The sequence below is a fragment of the Erinaceus europaeus genome, chromosome 17 (genome assembly GCF_950295315.1).
Source record: "Erinaceus europaeus chromosome 17, mEriEur2.1, whole genome shotgun sequence".
In the NCBI taxonomy this organism is placed as follows: domain Eukaryota; kingdom Metazoa; phylum Chordata; class Mammalia; order Eulipotyphla; family Erinaceidae; genus Erinaceus; species Erinaceus europaeus.
This window is the reverse complement of record NC_080178.1, coordinates 54,633,043-54,658,907: the sequence shown is the minus strand read 5'-3', so window position 1 is coordinate 54,658,907 and position 25,865 is coordinate 54,633,043. Positions and strand designations below refer to the sequence as shown.

Genomic DNA, 25,865 nt, shown 5'->3' with positions numbered 1-25,865 from the left:
ATAAGCACCGTTAAGGAGAGGTAGCAAAAGCAGGCAGCTGGGGGCATTGATCATGAGGTAGAGTGCAGGACTTGAAATGCCTGAGTTGGGAGGGAGTGGTACTCTCACTTCCATCTCCTATGAATCTCTGTCTTGGATGAAATTAAACTCCTCTGAAAAGACTACAGGCAGGGCTGGGGAGATAGCATAGTGGTGAAGCAGACTTATTTCAAGCCTGAGGACTCAAGAGACCCCAGATTCAATCCCCAGCACCACCACAAGTCATAGCTGAGCAGTGCTCTGGATAAAGTAAGAATTGAATTAAAATGAAAGACCGTAGCAGACATGGGACACATGTACATTTTGTAAGTCAGTCAAGAGCTATGAGACATACAAGTAAATGAGAGAAGTATGTGGCTAGAGGAAGTACGCCAAACCAAACCCAAACCAGAGAGCTATATATTGGGGCATTTCTGGTCTTACTCCCCACAATTTGCCAGTCTCTTCCCAAAGTATAATTTACCCCTTATAGTTCAAACATTTTCAACGGCTCACCTGTACCCAAGAAAACTGAATGTGTGATATTGGCCAACTTACTATGCCACTTTGAGCCTCAGGCTACTGTTCTCTGCAGGGAAATTAACAATGTGGCTACTTCACAGAGTTGCAAAGATGCTGTGGCATATTCCTTGATCCTTCCCTAAAAGCACCAAGCTTAAAACCTGGGCACCATTATCATGAATAATAACAGTGGCGGTGGCTCCTGGCCAGCCTCCCCTAGGGACTGGAGATGAGGAAGCAGGTGCCACAGAGCAGAGAGTTTATGAAGAGGTAAAAAGCCTGGCTGTCCGGGACTGTGTTGACGATAAACAAGAGCAGGCAGGAGCTAATCCAATTTCAAATTAAGCGTGACTTTGCACGGCCCTTCGATTGTGCTGGCTGATTTAATGGTCAGCGTCCTTGCTCACTGGGATTGAATAATAGAGCATTTCTGCGGAGTTACAGCCACAGCCGCTGAATCTGTCGTGCTCACATCAATAGCAGAATGCAAATATTCCTCAGCCAGGGCTGCAATTATGTGTTTAAGCGATGTCTGACAGACAGCCAGTGAGCCAGAGTCTGCCTGCTGCAGGTTGGGAGCTACAACTGGACAGCTCTGGATGGGGAGGAGGCCTTGTTTGCCCATGCGATTCAGGCTGAACCTCGACAGTGAGCTCATGAAAGACAAATGGACCTCCTTTTGGTGAGCTTTGTGCTAATATGTTCAGAGGCAGGAAAAAGCACTACCTCTTACTATGCGTAATACATATGTCCACTGCTTTTTTTTAAAAAAAAATCAATCTTTTTTTTTATAAGACAGAAGTTGAGAGAGGAGGGGGATATAGCGAGGGAGAGAGAAAGATAGACACCTGCAGACCTGCTTCACTGCTTGTGATGAGACCCTCCTGCAGGTGGGGTGCCAGGGGTCAAAAGCCTTGCACGGGTCCTGCTTTGTACTATGTGTGCTTAACTCGCTGTGCTACCACCCAGCCCCCTCCACTGCTCTTTAGATAGCTGTTTGTGTATGAGAGAGAGAACAGAAAAAGGAGAGAAACAGAGAGAGAATCAAAGCATCGCTTAAGCGTATATGGGGGCAGGAACTGAATCTGCACCCCCATGCTTGGGAGTCTGTTGCTCTCATCACTAAGCCACTTTCAAAGGCATTCTTGCTCAACTTGGAGACATAGATATCTGCCATTTCTGTTTCTGTAAGAAAAGCTTCTCTGACATTCATGGCCATCTTGTGAGAGAGGTGGGAAACTGGGGCCAGGGGCATTAAGTTGCCCAAGGTCACAGGGTAGTAAGTTTGAGAGTGGGGTTTATTCTCCCTGGGATTTCTGGCACTGGGGTTCATACCCTGTCACCTCACTGTCCCCAGGAATCCACAAGTCTTTGGACACTGCAGAAGTGGGCACATAAAGCAAGGGGTGGGGTTAACCTTTAGTTTAGGAAGAGAAACAGACCACATAGCTACTAAGGAGCTCAAGGTGATGGCTGTGTGGGTGGGTGCCCAGAAAGGCAGGGCACCCACAGTGTCTGCTGGGCAGTGACTCTATGACCCACCCCATGAGGTCAGCAATGAGAGGGATGCCAGATGGGGAAACCAAGGTCCCCATGTCAATGGATAACTGCCTACAGTCTCAGAGAGCCTCCTCACAGAAGGCTGAGAGGTCTTCACAGAGTGGGCAGAAGAGATGCTGAGGAAGGTAGCCCCTCCCCATGCAACCCCAGCTGTTCTCCAGGCCCATCCTCTTCACCTCTCATGCCTCTAACAACCTTCTGAGCTTCCGTGCAACTTCAACAACAGCCTAGCACAAACAAAATCTGTCTGGGCTCCCATTTGTAGATGTTCTTCCATTAATACAGATGTATTTTCATTTGTTTATTATTGATTTCAAGTTGATTGGCAATAATAGAAGGTTTTTATGAGTCCAGCTTCACATTTAGGCCTTACTGCTGCCACCACCTGCGTTCCCACACAGAAAGAACACTTTCACACAGGGAGACCAATGCTGCTACCCAGGCCTCCCACTTCCTCTCCAGCAATCACCATCATTTTCACTGAGTCTAAGACTCAGTTTTGTTGGTATGTTTTTGCAAGCTCAATGGCTCTAGTTGTTTCCATTCTGCCTATGAGTAAAACCACTCTGTAGCTATTTCTCATGCCCTATAGCACAGTTACGTTCAGTTCCAGCCATGTTGTCATCTCCTCCATAGCAGAGCAGGATTATACATGGATCTCCCACAGCATCGTCTGTCAGCGGGCAGTGCAGGTGAACCTACAGTTTGCCTCTTGTGCACAGTGCTGGTTTGAGTGTAGGGCTAGGTGTGATTCAAGTGAGGTCATTCCCTGCTTAAAACCTTCCAGGAGCCAGAAAGCTTGCTCACCTGGGAGGGTCCCTGCTTTGCTTTTTGAGCAGCCTAGGTTCCAGCCTGGCTCTCACACTGGAGGAGGCTTTGGTGCTGTGGTGCGTCTCACCCTCTTGACATATCTCTCTCTCTCTCTCTCTCTGAAAATTTCAGCCCAGAGTAATGAATCCTTAGTAACAGAAAACAAATAAATAAATAAATAACATAAAGTCCTTTCAGGAATTCCTGTTGGCCCAGCTCCTGCAGGCCACAGTCTTGTGGTGTGCTGTCCCCTGCCCTCGGAGAGCCAGCATCTGAAGTTAGAGGCTCAAGTGTCCACACTGGGCCTTCATATCTAAAGCCCCTTCTAGGTCTTCTGTACTTCCGATAGTGGCAAATATAGAAGAAATGGTGGAGGGGATGGCTTACTCTGCAGAAAGCACACTTGATCATCATGCACAAGGACCCACCCACCAGCAGCAAAGCAGAAGCTGCACAAGTGGTGGAGCAGTGCTGCAGAGCCTCTCTTCTCACCTCCCCCCTCCCCCTCCCCTCCACCCCCGTCTTTTTATTGCCATTAGGGTTGTCAGTGGGGCTAGGTGCCTGCTTGATGAATTCACCACTCCTGGCATCCATTTTATTTTATTTTCTCTTCTCTCCTTTTTTTCCCTCTTTCCCCTCCTTTTCTTTTAATTACCTAGAACAAGGCAAAATTAAGAAGGGAAGAAGGAGCCAGGTGGTGCTGCACCTTGTTGAACACACATACCACAATGCACAAGTTCCTGGTCCCCACCTGCAGGGGTAGAACTTTGCAAGGGGTGAAGCAGGGCTGCAAGTGTCTCGCTATCTCTCTTGCCTTCTCTGTCTCCCCATATCTTCTCAATTTATGGCTGACTCTATCCAATAAATAAAAATGATTTTTAAAAAAATTAAACAAAAAAGAGAGGGAGAAAGAGAAACACTTGCAGACCAGCTTCACTACTTGTGAGGCTTCCCCTTTGCAGATGGGGAACAGAATCATGAGCCAGGGTCCTAGTGCATGCTAACATGTGTGCTTAACCAGATGCACCACCACCCAGCCTCCCTCTCCTTCTTTCTCTCTCTCTCTCTCTCTCTCTCTCTCTCTCTCTCTCTCTCTCTCTCTCTCTCTGTCTGTCTCTGTCACCTTCTATCTAAAACAGAAGAAAAAAAAAAAAAGAAAGGAAGAAAGAACATCTGCCAGGAGTGGTGATCCTTGCAGACAAGGAGCCCCTGAGAAGTCCTGGCTGCAGAGAATAAAGCAGAGAAACAAAGGCTTATGGACACACATGGCCCACTAAGCACAATATATAACCTAATGATCTGTCCCCCTGCAGATGGCCTGGTGGACTGCATGGACCCTGACTGCTGCCTCCAGCCCCTCTGCCATGTCAACCCACTATGCCTGGGCTCCCCTGACCCCCTGGACATCATCCAGGAGACACAGCCCCCTGTGTCTCAGCAGAACCTGCATTCCTTCTATGACCGCATCAAGTTCCTTGTGAGCAGGGACAGCACCCACGTCATTCCCGGCGAGAACCCCTTTGATGGCGGGTGAGTCTGGGAGCCCTGACTGGCTGGGACCCTCTGTGGGAAAACAGAGCCACTTCTGGGTGAGTGGGATGGAAGAGGCCAGGATGGTGGGCATCCAATGCTCTGGGCAGTCTGGCAGAGCCCCAGGTGCCCATGTTGGAAAACTGCCACCCAAGGCCTTTGGAATCGTCTGAGCAAAGCATTGCTACAGATACAGGTGATAAATGAAGAGAGCCAGAAAGCAGAGGTCAGGGGCATCTCAGATCAACACCTGCTCTCCAGTCAGCTCAGAGCTGATTCCCAGCCTCCAGGCTGACACCATCCCCAAAAGGATGTGCAGAGCTGTTGGGCCGGGGCAGGCTGTCTGGGGCTGAGTGCCTGGGTGTCCTGTCTGTGTCCAGTTCTGTCATTTTGGACCATGTTTACTGTAGCCCATCTGTGCTAGGACCAAAAACATGAATGGAACACAGCCCCCTGGTCACTCACACTTGTCACTAAGGGGACAGACCAGACACATCCCCAGTGGCCTCTGGGGACACAGACAGAGGGCAGGCCAGGTCATGAGGACTGAGATTTAGAGGTGAGAAACAGAGGCTCTCTGGGTGTTGATAGTGCAGGCATTCCAAGTAGAGGGGACAAACAGCTTGCACAAAGGTGTGTAAGGGAGCACAGGAGCCAACCTGCTTTCCAGCTGAGGGACTGAGTACTAGAAACCCAGAAGGAAGGGTTTTGTCACTGCTTGTGAGCTTGTCCCCATGTCAAAGCTGCGGAGCCTTCCCCAAGGCATATCAGAGCAGCAGCATGGGCCACCCCTTCTTTCCCATAGCCTTGCCCTCAGGGACAGTGAGAAGAGTGAAGGTCACCAGATTTTGTCTACAGCTCAACCACTGATGAGATCTGAGGGAGACTGGGGAGAGGATGACAGGACAGATGCTGGGCTGATGCTGGTGCCACTCCCAACCCTGGAGTCCCAAGGGCAGGAGTGGGGTTGGGAGCCAGAAGATTGCCTTGAGCTCCTGGGCTATGTAGGGAACACATCTGTGGTAGTTAATTAAATGTCATAGACGCGTAAGCTCCAGTCTCTTTCTGGGTGCAGTCAGCAAATCAACTGTAGTGAAACCAGGAGTCCCCTAAAGAGAGATTATGTAACAAGAGAGAAGCTGAGCCACAAAAAGGAATCATGGAGGAAAAAAGGGGGGAAAAAAGAAGAGGAGGAGGAGTAACCAAATGCTTGGAAATCTAGAGACAGGGCAGCAGGTATATTTCCTGTTGGCCTTGGTTTACAATGCTTCATCTAGTCACATTCATTTTTTACTTGCATGTCGCACCACAAGGCTGAGTCAGGGATGTTGTCTTCTTTCCTACCTTGTGCAAGGACATGGTGTCTTAGAAACACCCCAAATCCATACCCTGACTTCCCCTCCAATTCGTGCTGCAAACCCTCAAAAAGCTGACTCATTGTTGTGCTCCTGCCTCCAGTTCTAATTTTTTTGTTGTTGAAGTTTTTATTTATTGGATAGAGGCAGAGAGAAAGAAACTGAGTGGGAAGGAAGACAGAGGGAAACAGACAGAGACACCTGCAACAATGCTTCTTGACTCCTGAAGCTTCTCCCCTGCAGATGGGGATCTGGGATTTGAACCCAGGTCCTTAAATCTTCTTTTATTAATTTTTTATTTATAAAAAGGAAACATTGACAAAACCATAGGATAAGAGGGGTACAGCTTCACACAATTCCCACTGCCAGACCTCCATATACCAACCCCTCCCCTGATAGCTTTCCTACTCTTTAACCCTCTGGGAGTATGGACCTAAGATCATTGTGGGATGCAGAAGGTTCTTAAATCTTATGATGTGTGTACTCAATCAGGCACACCATCACCTGACCCCTTCAATTCTGATGTAATAATCATGGTTGACTTTCATGGGAGCCTTTGAAATCAGGCATCTCACACAGGGCCTGGTAGATGACTGAGAAATGGTGTCTTTTAAAGCAGCAGCAGGGCCTGGTGACAAAGCTTTGAAATGAGACAGGCCTGGATTGCAAGTTCCCTATACTCACCGAGACTTAGAGAATGCTCCTCACTTTGTGAGACCCGTCTTCCTCATCCAGGAGTCTAGGGGGATAGTCTGGGTTTGGATGGCTTGGTTGTTAAGATGAATGGGAAAACCAGAAAGAACTTCAGTTGCCAGCCTTGGAGTGTGGGGTAAAGTGGTGGTGGAGGTGAAGTTTGGAAGATTCTCCAGCTTAGCTGCCTTCACTGGACATGAAATGTGAACCTCCAGCCCAGCAGCCAGCAGAGCGGAATTCAGTTTCAAGGGCTGGACTCTTGCTTGCAAGATGGAAGAGGCCACACCTGCCCGCTGTTGTCAGCCAGGATTCTTGTTGGGAAGGAATTGGGTTTGGGGGTAGCATCCTGAGAATATGGCCTCTGATAGGCCTATCTGATCTGGTGCCTGTGTATAGCCATAGCAAGCCAGGGGAGCCAGGTGATGGAGCACCTGGTTAAGCACACATGTTACCAAAGGCCTGGGTTTGAGCCCCCCACCCCCACTTAAAGGGGGAACCCTTCATGAGCAGTGAAGTATTTCTGGAGGTGTCTATCTTCCTCACTCACTCTCTGATTCCCCCTTCCCTCTCAGTTTCTCTGTCTTCGCAAATAAAATAGAAAGGGGGGGTGGAGAAATGGTTGCTCAGAGTGGTGGATTCTTAGTGCCAGCACCATGCCCTAGGGATAAAGCCCTAGTGGCAATTTATTTAAAAAAAAAAAATGAGTCAACTAGGAAAACCAAAGGAGACCACCTGGGACCATAAAAAGACAGGAGTAGAATGACTTCAGGAACCCACCAAATCACCGGTGAGTGCAAACACAAGTGGCTTGTGGACAGAGTGGAGCCTAGGGAGAGATTAAGTGGCTGGTAACAGTTCGGCAGTTTACCAGTTGAGACACCACCTCTAGTCTGTTTCACCAACAAGGGGACGGCTGAAGGGAGGAGAGGACTCCCCTGAGACTCACGAAATGCAACTGTGAATCTCCATTGCTACTGCCCTCAGAATCTGGAGCAGCATCAGTGAGGCCCTGTGCTGACACCAGGGGACAGAGAACTAACCAGGAAACTCAGGAGAAGATCTATACCTAGCGATGGCCTAGCAGTGGGGCTGTGAGAGTCTCTTTGCATAAACACTGGATTATCTCTCCCCCACCCAACTTTATCTGTTGGTCAGGAGTCAGTGATTAAACTAGGAAGCCTACTTATAGTTTAAAAGCCCTCAGACTCCCATAGCCTACAGGGAAGCAAAAGAACAAAAGAGCCTTTTAAGCCACTGAGCTCCAACTCAGGAATTAAAATAATACTGAAACAACTGTCAATTTCCACAACTGTGAACCTTTTAATTACCTAATTTAGACAAAAGTCAATCCAGGCAAGAGTGATCAGTAATTTGAAAAATACTGAGAGAGCGACCTCACAACATACTATATAAAATGGTTAAATCAACAAGAAGAAATATTGGAGGAATGAACCAGTATAAGAGTCCAGATAATAACCCCTCCAAAGGTTAAAGCACAAAATAATGAGGTCAACACACAAACACAAGGAAATAATCACAAGGAGTGAGTAAAGAGTTTGAAAGAATTGTCATTTGGAAATGCAGAAACAACAAATGAGACTCTGGAAAAAAGCACTAATTATCTCAAGGTTATTAGAGAGCAGAAAGTTGAAATAGCTGAGCTAAGAACAGAACTAGCTGAACAACTAAAACAGTATCAGAACAGAGTAACATCCGGAACCTGGTGCCAGGATGATGCTGACTAGACTTCCCTGGACAGACAACTCCACCAATATGTCCTGGAGCTCTGCTTCCCCAGAGACCCACCCTACTAGGGAAAGAGAGAGGCAGACTGGGAGTATGGATTGAACAGTCAACGCCCATGTTCAGTGGGGAAGCAATTACAGAAGCCAGACCTTCCACCTTCTGCAACCCACAATGACCTTGGGTCCATAATCCCAGAGAATGGGAAAGCAATCAGGGGAGGGGATGGAGATAGAGGGATAGAGATCTGGTGGTGGGAATTGTGTGGAGTTGTACCCCTCCTATCCTACAGTTTTGTTAATGTCTCCTTTTTAAAATAAATAAATAACAGGGTAACAAAACAGATAAACTCCAGAAAACAGTAGAGGGGAGAGAGAATAGAATCAATGAGGTTTAAGACAGAATTAGGAAGATTGAGGACGAATTAAAGACAACTAAAAAAGAAGTAAATAGTCTCAAATAGAGACTAAGAGATACTGAAAAAAAACAACAGAGATCTATGGGATGACTTCAAAAGAAATAATATATGCATTATTGGCTTACCAGAAGAAGAAAGAGAGGGAGAGGAAGAAAGCATTGTATAGAACACAATAGCTGAGAACTTCTCTGGTCTAGATAACATCAAAGACATAAAGGTTCAGGAAGCCCAGAGGATCCCAAACAGAATTAACCCAGACTTAAAGACACCAAGATACATCATATTTAGAATGGAAAGAAATAAGGATAAAGAGAGGATACTGGGGAGTCGGACAGTAGCACAGCAGGTTAAGTGCACGTGGTGCAAAGCACAAGGACTAGGGGAAGGATCCTGGTTCGAACCCTGGCTCCCCACCAGCGGGGGGTTCACTTCACAGGCGGTGAAGCAGGTCTGCAGGTGTCTCTCTTTCTCTCCCCCTCTCTGTCTTCCTCTCCACTCTCCACTTCTCTCTGTCCTATCCAACAAGGACGACATCAATAACAACTATAACAACAATGAAAAACAACAAGGGAAAAAAGGGGATAAATAAATAAACATATAAAAAATAAAGGATCCTGAAGGCTGCAAGAGAAAAACAAAGAGTCACCTACAGAGGAAAACTCGTAAGATTAGAAGCATACTTCTCCACACAAACACGATAGGCCAGAAGAGAATGGCAATATATCTATCAAGTTCTCAATGAGAAAGGCTTTCAACCAAGACTACTGTATCCTGCTATACTGCCATTCAGACTAGATGAAGGCATAAAAACCTTCTCAGATAAGTAACAGTTGAAAGAATCAACTATCACCAAGCCTGCCCTGAAAGAAGTTCTGAAAGTTCTCCTATAAACAGTCAGACCACCATAAATATGCCACATATCAGAACACTCTAAAACTCTACAAGAATGGTGTTAAAATATCTTTAATCTTTGATATAATAAATGTCAATGGCCTGAATTCACCTATTAGAAGGCACAGAGTAGGAAAATGGATCAGAAAACACAACCCAAAAATATGCTGTCTACAGGGAACCCACCTTAATAAACAAGACAAACACAGACCCAATGTGAAAGGATGGAAAACTATCATACAAGCCAATGGCCCACAAGAAAAGGGCAGGAACAGCTATTCTCATATCTGACATGATAGACTTTAAAATAAATAAAATTTAAAAAGATAGGGATGGACATTACTTAATGCTCAGAGGATCAGTCAATCAAGAGGACTGAACAATTATTAACATCTACGCACCCAATGAGAAGGCATCGAAATACATCAAACATCTACTGAAAGAGATACAGCAATATATTAACAGCAACACAGTCATAATAGGGGAATTCAACACCCCACTCTCTCAACTTGACAGATCATCCAGGCAGAAAAACAATAAAGAAAGTAGGGAGCTAAATGAAGAGATAGATAAGCTAGAACTGTTGGACACTTTCAGAGTCATTCACCCCAAGAAACTGGAATACACATTTTACTCAAGTCCACATGGATCATTCTCAAGGATAGACCATATGTTAGGCCACAAAGACAGAATCAGCAAATTCAAGAGCACTGAAATCATCCCAAGCATCTTCTCACACCACAATGGAATTAAACTAACACTTTAACAATCACCAAAAGATTCGTAATAGCCCAAAATGTGGAAGCTCAACAGTACACTACTTAACAACTACTGGGTCAAAGAGGAAATCAAGGAAGAAATCAAAATGTTTTGAGAGTTCAATGAAAATGAAGACACAAGCTATCAAAATATTTGGGACACAGCTAAGGCAGTACTGAGAGGGAAGTTCATAGCCATACAAGCACACATTAGGAAACAAGAAAAAACACAAATAAACAGCCTGATTGCACATCTTAAAGACCTAGAAGAAGAAGAACAAAAGTACCCTAAAGCAACCAGAAGGACAGAAATCACTAAAGTTAGGGCAGAAGTCAATAACATTGAAAATAAGAAAACCATACAAAAGATCAACAAAAGTAAATGTTGGTTCTTCGAAAGAGTGAACATAATCGACAAACCCTTAGCCAGACTCACAAAACAAAAAAGGTAGAAGACCCAAATAAATTGGATCATAAATGAAAGAGGAGATATCACAATAGACACTGCAGAAATTCAACATATCATGCGAGGCTTTTATGAAAAACTATATGCAATACAGTAAGGTGTTGGGCTACAAAATTAACATTCAAAAGTCAGTGGCATTCCTCTATGCAAACACTAAGGTAGAAGAAGCTGAAATCCAACAATCAATTCCTTTTACTATAGCAACAAAAACAATAAAATATCTAGGAATAAACCTAACCAAAGAAGTGAAGGACTTGTATACTGAAAATTATGAGTCACTACTCAAAGAAATTGAAAAAGACACAAAGAAGTGGAAAGATATTCCATGCTCATGGGTTGGAAGAAATAACATTATCAAAATGAATATACTACCCAGAGCCGTCTACAAATTTAATGCTATCCCCATCAAGATCCCAACTACATTTTTTAGGAGAATAGAACAAATGCTACAAATGTTTATCTGGAACCAGAAAAGACCTAGAATTGCCAAAACAATCTCGAGAAGAAAGAACAGAACTGGAGGCATCACACTCCCAGATCTCAAATTGTATTCTAGGGCCATTGTCATCAAAACTGCTTGGTACTGGAACATGAATAGACACACTGACCAGTGGAATAGAATTGAGAGCCCAGAAGGAAGCCCCCACACCTATGGGCATCTAATCTTTGACAAAGGTGCCCAGAATATTAAATGGGGGAAAGCAGAGTCTCTTCAACAAATGGTGTTGGAAAAAATGGGTTGAAACATGCATAAGAATGAAAGTGAACCACTATATTTCTGTATCTATGCAATAATAAATAAATAAATAAATAAATAAAACAAAATTTTTTTAAAACATTAAAAAAAGAAGTGACCTTGGGTTTACACAATAGCAGCACAGCAAACTTACATGCTAGAGATCCTGGGTTCAAGCCCCAACACCACCAATGAGCTGGGGCTCTGGTGAAAAAAAAGAGGAGGAGGGACTAGGGAAAGATAGAAACAGGCTGGGGGTATGGATTGACCTGCCAATATCCATGTCCAGCAGAGAAGCAATTACAGAAGTCATAACTTCCACCTCCTGCACTTCAAAAAGAATTTAGGTCCATACACCCAGAGTAATAAACAGTAGGAAAGTTTCTAATTAAGGGGATGAGACACAGAACTCTGGTGATGGGAACTGTATGGAATTGCACCCTCTATTACAATTATACCCCTTATAATCTTGTAACTCAATATTTAGTCAATAATAAAAAAAAATAAAATATTTTAAAATATAAAAAGGGGGGATCCAGCCAGATGGACTACATGAGGAAGGCCTCCTTCATGTTCCCCGTCATATCCCCTGTGTCCCAAGAGCCCAGCACATTCCCTGGCCATTTCAGACTCTTCCTGCAGGTCTGGTGAACATGATAGCTCTAGTTGACATCTGCCTGTCTGTCCTCAGCATCACATGAATTAACACAGTGTGAAAGGCTCCCACTGGTCTGGAGTATCCCTGACAAAGGAGAGGACAGTGTCTAACAACCATCTTTCTCTCTGGACCTCTATGCTTGAGGCACATCTGCCTGTCAACAGCTGTCCCCTAACCTGGAGGGGACATAGCAGGCTGTGTGCCATGAGGGCCTGAGAGGAGATGCTGGGGTCAGGAAGGGAGGATGAGTTATCACAAGGAGGACTGATGACATCACCAGACAGTGGGTAGGAGCAGGTAGCTGGAAACAGGGTTATGTGTGATAGCTCCTCCTTGAAGAGTTGCTCTCTCTCTCTCTCTCTCTCTCTCTCTCTCTCTCTTTCTCTCTGTCTTAGACACAGCTCTGGTTTTATATCTTCTCTTGGGAAGAACTGGAAAGGGCACACAGGTCAGCTCCATGAAGAGCTGAGAGTTCTCATGCTGCCAGGACAGCCCACTGAGAGGACACTGGCAAAATGTCATCCTCAGATCTTTTGAATATTACTTCAGGATAGTTGGGGACAGGGTATTGGGGAGAGGAAAGCTATGGCATGACATGGTCAGCTCTTTCTGGGCTCCCCAAAGTCCTTAGCTGGAGTGGGCAAGGCAATGAGTCTGGACAAGTTAGCTGACAGGGCACTGAGTTCAAGGAGACTCCTGGGTTAGGGTGGGATAAGGTTTTAGGGAAAAGAAAAAAAAGAAAGATTCTCTCCAAAGAAGAAGAGGTGACAGCTTATGGAAAGGGTCAAGTCCTGAAAGAGGGCCAGACCTATGGAGAGGGTCAGGCTCAGAGTTTGTAGAGAGAATCAGAACCTGATACAGGAACTATGAGAGTCAGAGCCGGTGAGGTGAGACACAGACTCTGTAAAAAAAAAGAGTCTGTGGGAAAGGGAACCTGTGAAACATGGAGTCTGTGAGAGACAGAGCCTGTGAGATATTCTGTGAGAAATGGAGCCTGTGAGAGACAGAGCCTGTGAGATATTCTGTGAGAAATGGAGCCTGTGAGAGGCAGAACCTGAGAGACAGAACCTGTGAAGATCAAGAGCCTGTGAGAGGGGTCAATCCTATTATAGGGTCAGTTTCTAAAGAGTCAGATCTTGTGGGGAATGTCAAATCCTGTGGAGGCAGACCCACAGAGACAAGCCAGATCATGTAGAGAAGAGGATCTGATTTAGGAAAAAGATCAGAGCTTGAGAAGATTATAGGAATGAGACCCCAAAGGGGATTTACAATTGTACTGAAAGGAAGGGTCACAGGCAGTTGAAAGGGCCAGATCCTATGAGAGAGAGGGCAACATTCTAAGAAGGACAAGCTCTTAGGAAAAGGCTGAGTCCCTTGGAGAGGAGACTAGTAGGTTTAGGAGAGTCAGAGTGGCCTCTGTACCCCAGTACTGTGGGGGCATTGTGGACCTTTGGCCTTTTCCTTGTTGAGCGCCCTTGTCTCAAGTGAGGGGCTGGAACAGATAAAATGGGAGGTGCGGTGAGGGCACCAGCCATGCAGAGGGTCAGGAGGGCACTGATGATGGCGTGTTCTGAGGGGTCAAAGGTAGGGCATTCACTCCCCTCGGGAGTCTGTCCTAAAGCCCCACACCCCAAAAAGATGCTGCTCCTAGAGTGGCTTTATTTCCCAGCATATAGCACAGGGCCTGGCTTGAAAATGAGTGAGCAGAACTAGGGAGAAACAGCTTAGCACCAGAGCACAGGACTTCCATGTCTGAGGTCACAGAGGTATGGTTCTCAAGACCAACCCAGAACTGAGTGATATTCCAGTGTGTCTCTCATATAAAGAAAGAAAGACCAACAACAATGACAACAATAATAACTACAACAATAAAACAACAAGGGCAATAAAATAAAATAAATAAATATAATAAATATTTTAAAAGAAAGATATTTCTTTAAAAAAATATTTATTTATTCCCTTTTGTTGCCCTTGTTGTTTTATCGTTGTAGTTATTATTGACGTCATTGTTGTTGGATAGGAGAGAGAGAAATGGAGAGAGGAGGGGAAGACAGAGAGGGGGAGAGAAAGACAGACACCTGCAGACCTGCTTCACCGCCTGTGAAGCGACTCCCCTGCAGGTGGGGAGCCGGGGGCTCAAACCATGATCCTTACACTGGTCCTTGTGCTTTGTGCTGCGTGCGCTTAACCCGCTGTGCTACCGCCCGACTCCCAGAAAGATATTTCTTTTAAAAAAAAAAAATTTAAAAAACTTTGCAAACAATGAATGAAGACTTCTAGCAGAAAGGGACCTTTGGTCAAAGACAAAGATCTCAGAGAGGGTGGCCGACCATTGGGACATTATGAGACTTCAGGTCATAGCAACCTGTGAGCACACACTGGAAATCCACTTGTTGGTGGGGTTTTTTTTTAAGAAGTAAACCTAAATGGAGTTGGGTAGAGTGTCATGGCCATGCTGAAAGGAGATGGCTTTCAGGAAACTTCTGGTATGTAAACAGGAGTATACGTGCTCTGCTAAGTGATGTTTCTTTTTAAAAAATATTTATTTATTTCCTTTTGTTGCCCTTGTTGTTTTTTATTGTTGTAGTTATTATTGCCATCATTGTTGGATAGGACAGAAAGAAATGCAGAGAGAAGGGGAAGACAGACAGGGGGAGAGAAAGATAGACACCTACAGACCTGCTTCACTGCTTGTGAAGCGACTCCCCTGCCAGTGGGGAGCTGGAAGCTCAAACCAGGATCCTTATTCTGGTCCTTGTGCTTTGCGCCACCTGTGCTTAACTTGCTGCACTACCGCCCGACTCCCTAAGTTATGTTTCTTACTGAGAGCTGCAGACCAATGGACTGAAAAGTACCTTTGTATACTGGGGGGGGGGGGCAATCTGGATTGGGAGGCTGTGAGAGAGTGGAGGGCCACTTTCCTGTGGCTGGGCCAAGTCACAAGTCCACAAGGCATCAGGAATGTCTCAGAGATCCTGGGGTGTGTGATCTTGGGATCTAGCAGGATCAGGAATGTGTGAGAGAAGGTGTCAGGGGAGGCTAAGGTTAGAAAGACAGCTTGGAACAGGAGCCCAGAAAGATCTCACCCTACTGTGTTCGCTGATCATATCAGGCCACTTCCTCTCCGTTTGAAATTTGGGCCTGCTAGAAAGCAGACCATTGAATTCTCTAGAATTTCTTTCAGTTTTTATGAAGGCACTGAGGGAGAAAGTACCTTGTAGGAACAGACTTTTCCCTTCATTTCCCCATCCTGTACCAGGGCTCCACTGTGGTGTCAGTGAGTGGCTGAGCTTTGCCAGAAGAGCATTTGCTAGCCGTTTCATGCACTCAGCCCTGCCCCCCTCCCTCCACAAGTCCCACAGCCTCAGACAGCCCTCAGATTGCCCTCCGAGAGGCCAAGCCAGAGAGAACATCTAATGGAGTCCCAATAAACACCAGCTTCCTGACAGCTGGCCTCGGAGCAGATTTATTATTGAATTACACTCCTGCGTTTTCAGAACAAGCAGAGCTGACAAGCTCCCCCCATCATTTTAAAGGGGGGTGGGGGGGGAGCCATGATGAATGACCCTGATGGGAGATGGAAGAAGGCAGAGCTCCTACTTCCTCTAGAACATCAGCCAGTATCTATTATTCATGCCGGTTTTGAAAAAAAAAGAAATGCCCTCCCTGAGTTGCTAGGAGTCTGAGGAGGAGGAAGGAAGAAGTGAGGGAGTGGTGCTCATTCGGGATGCAGGCGGAGACTTCTCGAGTCTAGAGGACAGCTCCTCCTCTGCTTCTTGATCATCCCTGTATTGATCTCTACACCCAGTGACCATCTCTGCTGGCTTGGCAGTTGAAGCTGGTGTTGAGCCAGCCATTACCAGCTGCTTTAGTGAAGGGATTTGGAGGGAGAGGGCCTATATTCAAGTTCATTGGACAAGTATTTTCAGGTGCTCTCTACAGGTAGCTGGGCTCAGGCCCCCAGTCTGTTTGGAAGGTTAAATGAGATAAAATGTCCATGCGCAGCACTAGGAGGAAACCTGACATTTGCCAAGGAAGCTTTTCTCCCCAGCAGGTAGAAATGTCTGTCTCATAGCACCTGTAAACCCCCTACCCCCAACACATGCTCAAATTGTAGTATGTAAGGAAGGACCTTATAGCCTGTCTTTGGCAGCTGTGAAATGGAGGCACACAGAAATCTGACCAAAGGCTTGTAAGTTGCATAGTTGGCTTGAGAAGCCAAGCCTGCTGTCCCTAGTACTTTCTGCTGGGTTCTGTCCTCGGCCAGGCCCACTGCATGCCTGTCTCAGCCTCTTTGGTTTGGACATCTGTTCAGACTGGTGCTGCCCCCACTCTACAGCCTCAGCTGGCTCCCACTTCCTCCTGCTGTTGCACACCGCAGGAAGAAGTGAATGTGCGTCAGGTCCCTGGGCTACAGAGCCCTGGCCTCAGAGGCCAAGGCCTGAGTCCTAGGTGCTCCTTCATGACTGTCTGTGGGCATCTTCTTTCTCTGTGTGTGTCACTTTCCTTGGTCTGTCATGTGAGGATCATTATCCATCCTCTGAGGGTGTCTGTGTACCCAGTGAGGTATAGGACATTTGGGTATCAGGATGTCCAGTAGTGTAAATGGTTGTTATTAATGATGTCTGTGTTAAAGTTGGTGTCAGTGTTAGCACTACACTTTGTGGACTTTAGGATCAGTATAGAAATGGGAGAAGAATGAGAATGTTAGCCTGAATTTCCAGTGTAGTTTTATTTGATTGTTTAAACCAGAGCTCTACCCAACTCTGGTTTATGGTGATTATTATTTTTTAGGTTTTTTTTTTTCCCTTTTTTAAATCTTTATTTATTTTTGGATAGAGATAGCCAGAAATCAAGGGGGAAGGAGTGATAGAGAAGGAGAAAGACAGACAGACGCCTGCAGCACTCCTTCACCACTTGCAAAGCTTTCCCCCTGCAGGTGGGGACAGGGTGCTTGAACCCAGGTCCTTGTGCAGTGTAATATGTGCGCTCAACCAGATGCCATACCACCCTACCCTGAAAGAATGGTGATTCTTTCAGAATTTCTTTAGATGCTTGTTTCGTGCATCCATTTGACGTCAGGTGAAGGGGCCACTCAGCCCACGTAAACAGAGGAGAGCATGTAGACCTGGAGGGGCCAGATGATTCCAAAGCCACTAGTCACCAGAATCAGAACCAGGAATTGGCCCTGCAGCTCCCATCCCTCCCACTCATCCCTGAGTGACTAGCTTAATTGAGTCTATCCACTAAGGGTTTCATCTCTCCATCAGGCTCCTCTCTTGGCCCCACACCTGCCCAGGGTTCTGGGGAAGCAGCCAGGCAGACCCTGCTCCTCTCCCCACTAAGAGCCCGGGCACCTCCTTCGGGCACTGAGTGTGTGCTTGGAAGAAGGCCAGCATGCTTTGTCACCCCCCAGCCTGTCATAGGCGCTCTCTCCTGGCAGGGCTGGCCCAGCCTAATTGCTTGTTTTGCAACCCAGCCTCCTGGCATATGCCAAAGCCATGTGTCGACTCACTGGTGGCAGACAGCCGCACTCAGGCGTCTCATGTGGGTGCTGGGGGCTCCAGCTGGCAGCTGGGTGCCAGGGCCTGTGCTTCTATGCCTAGTGCAGTGCCTGGCATAGAGTAGGTGCCCGTTTTAAAAGAGAAAACCAGACTAAAGTGAATTTAACTGGCAGTAGTAGCATGAAGGGCCTGGTAGCAGTGAAATTGCTGGCTTTAGACATCATGGCTGGAACTTGAATAAATCATGTGGTCTGCGGTCATCCAGAAGGAGAAGGATGAATATCCAATGGCTTCCCTCATGGGTTGGGCCTGAACAAGCAACAAAAGGAAAGGAAGAAACTTAGCCTAACTGTGGTTCATTGCAGCAGAGCCACAGACTCTCAGGGCAGGGCAGGAGAGGACTGAGAAGATGTGGGGACCCTCTTGCATGATGGTGGGGGAAGACTCAGCTTCTGACAGTGGGGTGCGCTGACACCAATCTCACGGAGATAAGAAACGGTACTCACGTGACAATTATCTTGAAGATCACTGTTCCCCCCAAACGGTTTGAAGGATGGAAAAACCACAAACTATCAGACAGTTTTGTCCTGTGGCCTGGCAGCAGACTGTCCTCTCTGTGCTTCCGTGTGTTGATGGCGTCTTACCTAGCAGACACTCAAGTGAGTCCACACTTCTTCCGGCCATAGTCTACAAGGGTGCCTGTCAGATGGCAGGGGTGGGGCGGCATCTATGAGGGAAACCTCTGATGAGGTCTTAGAGGAGACATGACAGATTGTGCCAGGTAGGGCTGACAGCACCCTAGAAGGGTGACTGCCGTTCAGACAGGGCTCTGAGGATAAGTAGAAAATAATACTCTCCCCTCCACCCCTCCAAGCTCCATGGTGCCAGGCAGGGGACAAGGCAGAGGAAGCATGGTGATGGATTGGAGGATCAGACCAGTCACCTGTGCAATTTGTCCCCATTTCTGTGGTCTCTCAGCATCACAGAGTTTACCATCAGCAGCCACTGTTTCTTGACATCATGGATCTTCTGTGCGGTTGATATTCCACGAGTGTGTAAAGGTCACACAGACCAGCTCATAGGAGCTGACTTGTGCAGGAATTCTCCCAAGTTTTTCTTTTTAAAAAATATTTATTTATTTTTAACTTGTGAGGATAGAGAGAAATTGAGAAGGAAGGGAGAGAGAGGGATAGAGGAAGGGAGACACCTGTAGCACTGCTTCACAGAAGGTGAGGACTGAGGACTTGAATCCATGTCTTTGTACATGTAATGTATGCTCTCAGCCTGATGTACCACTACCCAGCCCAGCTAAGTTGTTTTATTTTTATAAATCAACTATTTGCTGAGAAGCTAATCCTGTAATGTAAAAGTAACTGAATTATGTGATATTAAAATATGTACTGTCATATACATGATGCCATGAGCAGCAAAGGTCATAGCATCAAAGCTCATAATTTCCAGGTTATTTTACTGTCAGCTCTGCTCTTGCGTCTACTTGAGACCATGATGTCTCTGGTGGAAATAGCAGACAGTGGCAGTCTTTTGGGTGTCACTTTCCAACTCTGGATTAACTGACATCTTACTGGTGGGGGGGATATCGACCATGGTGGGAGAATTAAAACCACAGAGTTAAACAGATGCTGGAGTTTATAATGACTTTGGGGGGCTGGGTGACTTTTATTACCAAGAGAGAGCTGGAAAGGTGAGGGAGGTGTCAAGCTAGATGGGCAGCCCTAGCTGGGGAGCAGCCAAGGCCAAGGGGTGAGCCAACTTTGTATTTAATTCTCTGGAAGGACAAACAATCCAGCAGGAAGAAATTCAGTCCCTCTCTATTGAAGGAACCAGTCCTCAGTACCAATAGAACACAGTTGAGGGGAGAAACCTTTCCCATTAGCAGAGGGGTGATTTTTATGTACATGTGTATGTGGGGGGCACTCTCAGTGGGGCCCAAAGTCTTTGCTGAGTTCCCCCTCCCTCCTTTTCCCATCCCCTTGCTCCCTTAACCTGTCTGCCATATAATTGTGCATTGAGGCACAGGGTCTGGGCAGGGAAAACCATTGACTGAAAGGGCTAAGCAGATTGTTTGGGCTGGTGTGAGGGGTGGTCTGGGCTAGGCAGCTGCTGTGGGTCTTGTGAGTAGCGGCTCCTTCCTTTCCAGAAAGAACAAGCTGACACCCCAGAGACCAGCTGCTTACAAGCCTAGTGTTAATTGCTTTTCTCATCAGACAGGGAAAAAGTTTATCACACAGGGAAGGTAGTGATGGAGAGGCCTCCTGAAACCCAGGCATAGTTGAAGGTCTCCTTCCTTGCAGGCCCACAGGCTTCCTTCTTCCTCGGGCCACAGCAAAGGCCTCTGGAGCCAGGTGAATGGAGAATGTTTTGGGCAGGCAGTTCTCCAGCTCTGCTCAGAGCAACCTTGACAGAAAGGGCAGTCAGTCCTCCTCTAGCTGCCCCAGACACTGGGTCCCTCAGAGTGGCGTTCAGAACTACTTCACTGGGAAAGGGGGCTGCCCTACTGCCAGGCTAGCTTCGCGGGCAGGAGAGAGAGACGACGGGCAGGGACTCATGGCTGAGTGGTACGCAGTCCAGTCTTTATTCATGTGGTACGCAGTGCAATCTAAGCCATCTCTAATCACAATCCTGTCCTTATATATCCTGAGGCAGAAGTGTCAGGTCTGAAGAGGATGTATGTAGGATAAGGGTTGGGGAGAAGGAAAAAGTGTGTAAAACAGTGAGGATTAAATCAATGCCCTGGAGGCAGGGTGGTGCTTAGTTAACAGTGGCTATGTAAATAGAATACAGTCTTAAGCAGGGGGGATTAAACCAATGAAACAGAAGGGGTCTTAGAAACAGAATTTAGAAGCATACCAACACCCTATGTCTGCTTCAACTAAAACAAATGTTGTTTTTTCATTTCTCTTCTGCCATAGGTCCTTGTCAATTTCCTCTGCTAAGAAGGCTCTGTCTCTCTTCCCTATTTGACAAACCATCTTTCTAGGTCATCTCAAATTGTCTTTCTTATTTACTTAAGTAGATACTTACCTCTTTTTATAAATCTTTTTTTCTTTTGTTTATTTTGATAGAGATCGAGAGAAATTGAGGAGGGGGTTGAGGAGAGAGACACTGCTTCACCACTCATGAAGCTTCCCTCCTACAGGTGGGGACTGGGTGCTTGAACATGGTAATATGTGCGCTTAAACAGATGTGCCACCACCCAGGCCCCCCCCTTACACACACACACACACACACACACGTCAGAGGTGAGGACCCTTTTGTCTGCCAAGAGCCATCTAGACTTATATGACACTATTCAAGGGTCATACAAAATCATCAACTTAAAAATAAAGCACTTAATTGTTATGAGAAAGGTTCTTGGATTTATGGAATTCCAAGTCCCTCCCGTAGTTGCCTTTCTCGGGCCAGATGCTCCCCACCCTTGGTGTAAACAGTGACCTGGTGCTTGTTCATAGGCACAGTGAGAGAAAGAAAGAAATCTCAATCCTGCCATCAAGAAGTCTGTGACCTCGTGGCAAGGAGACAAGTACACAGTGTGATAGAGCTGCAGGGCGTTTATTTGAAGAGAGAATGATTCAGTCTTTTTTATTGTATTTTTATTGCTATCAGGGTTATCACTGGGACTCGGAGCCTACAGGACAAATTCACCATGCCTGGCAGCCACTTTTCTTTCTCCCTTCCTTCCTTCCTTCCTTCCTTCCTTCCTTCCTTCCTTTCTTTCTTTCTTTCTTTCTTTCTTTCTTTCTTCTTTGTTGTTCTTTTTTATTTGATAGGACAAAGAAATTGAGAGGGAAGGAGGAGGTAGAGAAAGAGAGACACCTAAAGACCTATATCATTGATCTTGTGAAGCTCCCCTCAACCCTGTAGGTGGGAACTGGGAGTTGAACCCAAGTCCTTGTGCATGATAATATGTGCACTCTTCTGGGTACACCACTGCCTGGCCCTGAAAATGACTCATCCTAAGTAGAGGCACCTCAAAAGACTTCAGGATGACTGGACAAGGAAGTTGTGGGATACAGCCAATGGGACACTACTCTGGAGTCCTAGAAGATGAGATGATGTCCTTCAGGACAAAGTGGAGAGGGCTGGGGGTGATGGCAGAGACGTGGGTGAAAGACAGTGACTGGATTATTTAATTTCTATGTGAAATGCCAAGAGCTAAACCAAATAAATTTGCCAAAAATATGGTAACCACACTATCTCTTGGACTGTGTAAAAACTGTGGTGGTCTCTGGTTAAAAAAAATTGTCTTCACAGGGTGACTCCTCATCAAACTGTCATTTGACTCAGCAGATTAGGAGATACACAGGGGGAAGGGAGGGACACTGGGGGAGGTTGGGGAACAGGATGATGGTTTAGTGGAGGGTGAGATGTACTTGCAGCTATCTTGGGGGAATGTGAAAACGTGTCCTCATGACAACAATCTTGTCAATAAATATTCCCTCAATAAAGTGATGCTGAAGTGGAGGTGGATGGAAAGTCAGTAATGACCATGGGGAGGGGCACAAAACATTGGTGGTGGGTTTGGTGGTCTGTACACACACATGGAGGTGTGTAATCATACCCCTGAAATCTTGGAACTTACTAACCCAATGTGAAATCAATAGTGATTATTTTTTTAAAAAAAGATTTTATTTATTTATGAGAAAGACAGGAGGAGAGAGAAAGAACCAGACCATCACTCTGGTACATGCGCTGCCAGGGGATCAAACTCGGGACCTCATGCATGAGAGTCAAAAGCTTTATCATTGCACCACCTCCTGGACCACAGTGAATTTTTTTTTAATGTAAAGAAAGACTTGAAGGCAAAGGCATCATTTGAAACTGGATGATCTGACGAGAGAGATGATCTGATGAGAGAAGAGTGTTGGGGGAGGCGTGTGATGACATTTCAAGCAGACAGGAAAGATGGCACAGACACACAAGTTTTAAACAACCTTTGCCTGGCAAGTTGGGGAAAGCAGATGGTTTGCAGTGTGAAACATAAATGGAGAGTCGGAGAGGGCAGTGGAAGAAGGCTCCAGCTAGAGAAGCCCCTCTAAAGGGACACTCACCTTTGCCCTTCACTCTCCAGTGCCACTTGAGAGGAAGTGCCCTCTCTGCTATGTGCTTAAGCATATATGTCTGCTTTCAACTATGTGACTGGTGGCTGTGATTACTGCTGTCACTTCTAGAGCAGATTCCTTGCCAGGATGAGGAAACAGAGGCTTGAAGATCTGTCACATCTTTATGCAAGTTTAGACAGCCAGAAAGTGGCAGAGTTGGGATTGGAACCCAAATTACATGATTTCATATTCACCCTGCTTTATCTGCTTCATAGCATCTGTATCTTTAGGGATACAGATATGCTTCACACACACACACACACACACACACACACACACACACCCTTCAGAATAAGATATGAAACATCATTTATATAATTTTTCTGCTATGTGTGGTGGGGGGAGGGGCTGCATTTTTCCATTGTTCTTGATGAACTCATATTTTTGTTTTTAGATAGGTGGTGAGAGAGAGAGAGAAAGAGAGAGATACCACATCACTACTCCACTGTGAAATTTCCACTTTGCTCCTGTGGGGTGACTTGGGATTTGAACCCAAGTCCTTGTGCATAATAAGGTATACACTCTAACTAGATGAGGTATTCCCTAGCCACTCCTGTCCTGTGAAATTCTTTGGAGGGTATTCTGGTCCCTTTGATTGAAGCAGTGGGGAAAAGAAGGTTATTCTCCATTCTGAGTGAACACCAGGAGCCTCCAGGCCCCGGACCTGTCGGAGTACCTGCCTTCTGCCTTTTTCCCCTCTGCCAGGCTTCTGAGCATGACAGGCCATTCATGTTGTCTCTTCTTCCCTCACAGGCATGCATGCGTCATTCGTGGTCAAGTGATGACGGCAGATGGAACGCCGCTGGTTGGTGTAAACATCAGCTTCGTCAACAATCCCCTCTTTGGATACACCATCAGCAGGCAAGATGGCAGGTGAGAGGCCTCTTGTAGACCAGGGTTAGTGAGAGCCCTCTGCCTGCCCTTCACGGAGTGCTGCTGCTGGGAGGGGAGTGTGGAGAGAGGGCAGAGCTGGATTCATAGGGCCTAAGTGCAGAGGCCTCTCTCTGCAACTCTGTAGTCTCATGACACTGTGTCCATCACTGGCCTGAGGGCCTCTGGCTGTAGGTGAAGCAGTTTCTCCTGATATGGTTCTCAGAGCAAACGTGGAGTGCCTTCCACATGATATCCTGCTCCCTGGCTTATGGCCGAAAATGCTGCCACATAGACCACTTTCTACAGCTCCAGCAGCTCCACAATTTTCTGTGCTCCTGTTGTGTGGTTTCCATCTGCAGCCTCTGAGGTCAGGGAAGTCACTGGGTATTGACAGAGCTCTGACCTTTGAGTCCCTGTGAATGCCACCAGTAGAATAAAGTAGAATTTCTGACTCATCCCAGCTCTCCCCCTTACTAGCAATGTATTTACTCTTGGACAAATCCCACCTGGCTAAGTCTCAACTGCCTGTTATTTTAATAATTAATTTAACCTTGGCTTACAATAGTGTGAGGTACTGGGAATAGTATTTCTTTGTGTCTCTCTCTCTCTCTCTCTCTCTCTATTTCTCTTCCCAGTGTTATGTAGTTTTTGTGGCAAAGGTCTTCGGCCTAGTTTATCTTCCTTGCTTCAGCTGTGACTGGGTCTACCTCCTTCATTTCCCTTTCCTCCCACTATTTTATTTTATTATTATTTCCTCCAGTATTATCACTGGGGCTCATTGCCACACTACAAATTCATGGCTCCTGGTGGCCATTTTTTGTTGTTTTTGTTGTTTTCTTGGGTAGGACAGAGAGAAATTGAGATGGGAGAGGGAACTAGAGAGGGAGAGAGAAAGAGAGCTAGCTACAGACCTGCTTCTCCACTTCTGAAGCTTCCCCTCTGCAGGTGGGGAGTTGGGGGATTGAACCTGAATCCTTGTGCTTAGTACTATGTGAGCCTAACTGGGTATGCCACTGCCCAGCACCCTGTGCACTGATTTTATATCCTGACACTTTACTGAATTTGTTGATATTTTAGCAGGTGTGTGTGTGTGTGTGTGTGTGTGTGTGTGTGTGTGTGGTCTCTAGAATTTTGTGTGTATGTAATTGTGTGTATCAATGGTTCAACTTCTTAGCAGAGTAATGTTACAGCTTCTATACAGGGTAGTGTCACAGCTCTGTGTATCTGAGCACACCCACACCAAGGTGCCAGTGCCATCACAGCAGATACCTCTGCCTACCTAACCCCCCACTCCTCTCCCTGTTCCTTCTGATATCACCATAGTTTTTCACACTGTTTAAGAGTCAGTTTGGTCATTCAAACAAATCTCCTGCCTGGGCCCCTGATGTCCCAGATTCAGTCCCCAGTTCCACCATAAGCCAGAACTGAGCAGGGCTCTGGTGAAAGCACACAAGTCAGTTTGGTTATTTTTTCCCTCTTTTCCTTTGTTGTAGTCTTCTATATTTCACATAAAAGTGAAACCATCTGGGAATCCTTTCACCTTCTTACTTCACTCAGCAGAATCAACTCCAGCTCCCGAACAACACAATGGCATATTACTGTGTTGTTGGTAGGATTCCAAGGAATGAATATATATATAATCCCTTTGTCATTCCATCATCTGTCAATAGGCAATGAGGTTGATGCCACATTTTAGTTGATGTGAAGAGTGCAGCTGTGAACATAGGAGGAGTACAGAGAGTCTTTCAAGTGAGTGCTCCCAAGCCCATTAGATGTGTGCCTGGGAGTGTTTCCCAGACCTAAACTCCTTCACTGCATAAGTGTTCTTCACGCTGCCTTAACCAGCTGGTGGGTGGGGACTTGCTTTGTGCCTTGTACATAGTAGGCATTTAACCAGTCTTGGCGCCCCGCCTCACCCTGACTCATTGCTGGGTTTCCAGCATCTGGCATGTCCCGAGGACACAACAGACATCAGTTATACAGTAAAGCCACAAAGTACTGAGCAGCACAAAGGTGCTGAAGACTGTCCAAGCAAGCAGCAGAATATTCTCAGCTGTCAGTGGTGACATGTCCTCTATTTTTAATAAAACCAGGTGGTAGCAGGCCATCTGGCTCCATGTGGGCCCAGAAGGTGGGTTTTCACTCTGTGCTGGAAATGCCTCTTCAGACCAAGTGGTTTTCACACCTATTTAATCCAGTCTCAAATGCAA

The 25,865-nt window shown here is 46.2% G+C and overlaps 1 protein-coding gene across 11 annotated transcripts in view; it reads left to right on the top strand.

The window, feature by feature from the left end:
• The window catches only part of TENM4 (teneurin transmembrane protein 4), a 545,270-nt gene that overhangs the window by 456,691 nt on the left and 62,714 nt on the right, over positions 1–25,865 (top strand). For all 11 annotated transcript variants that reach the window (XM_060176742.1, XM_060176743.1, XM_060176746.1 and 8 more), the window contains 2 exons: positions 4,224–4,440; positions 23,536–23,655. In XM_060176742.1, the coding sequence (XP_060032725.1) occupies positions 4,224–4,440; positions 23,536–23,655 (337 nt within the window). The remainder of the gene's footprint in view (positions 1–4,223; positions 4,441–23,535; positions 23,656–25,865) is intronic.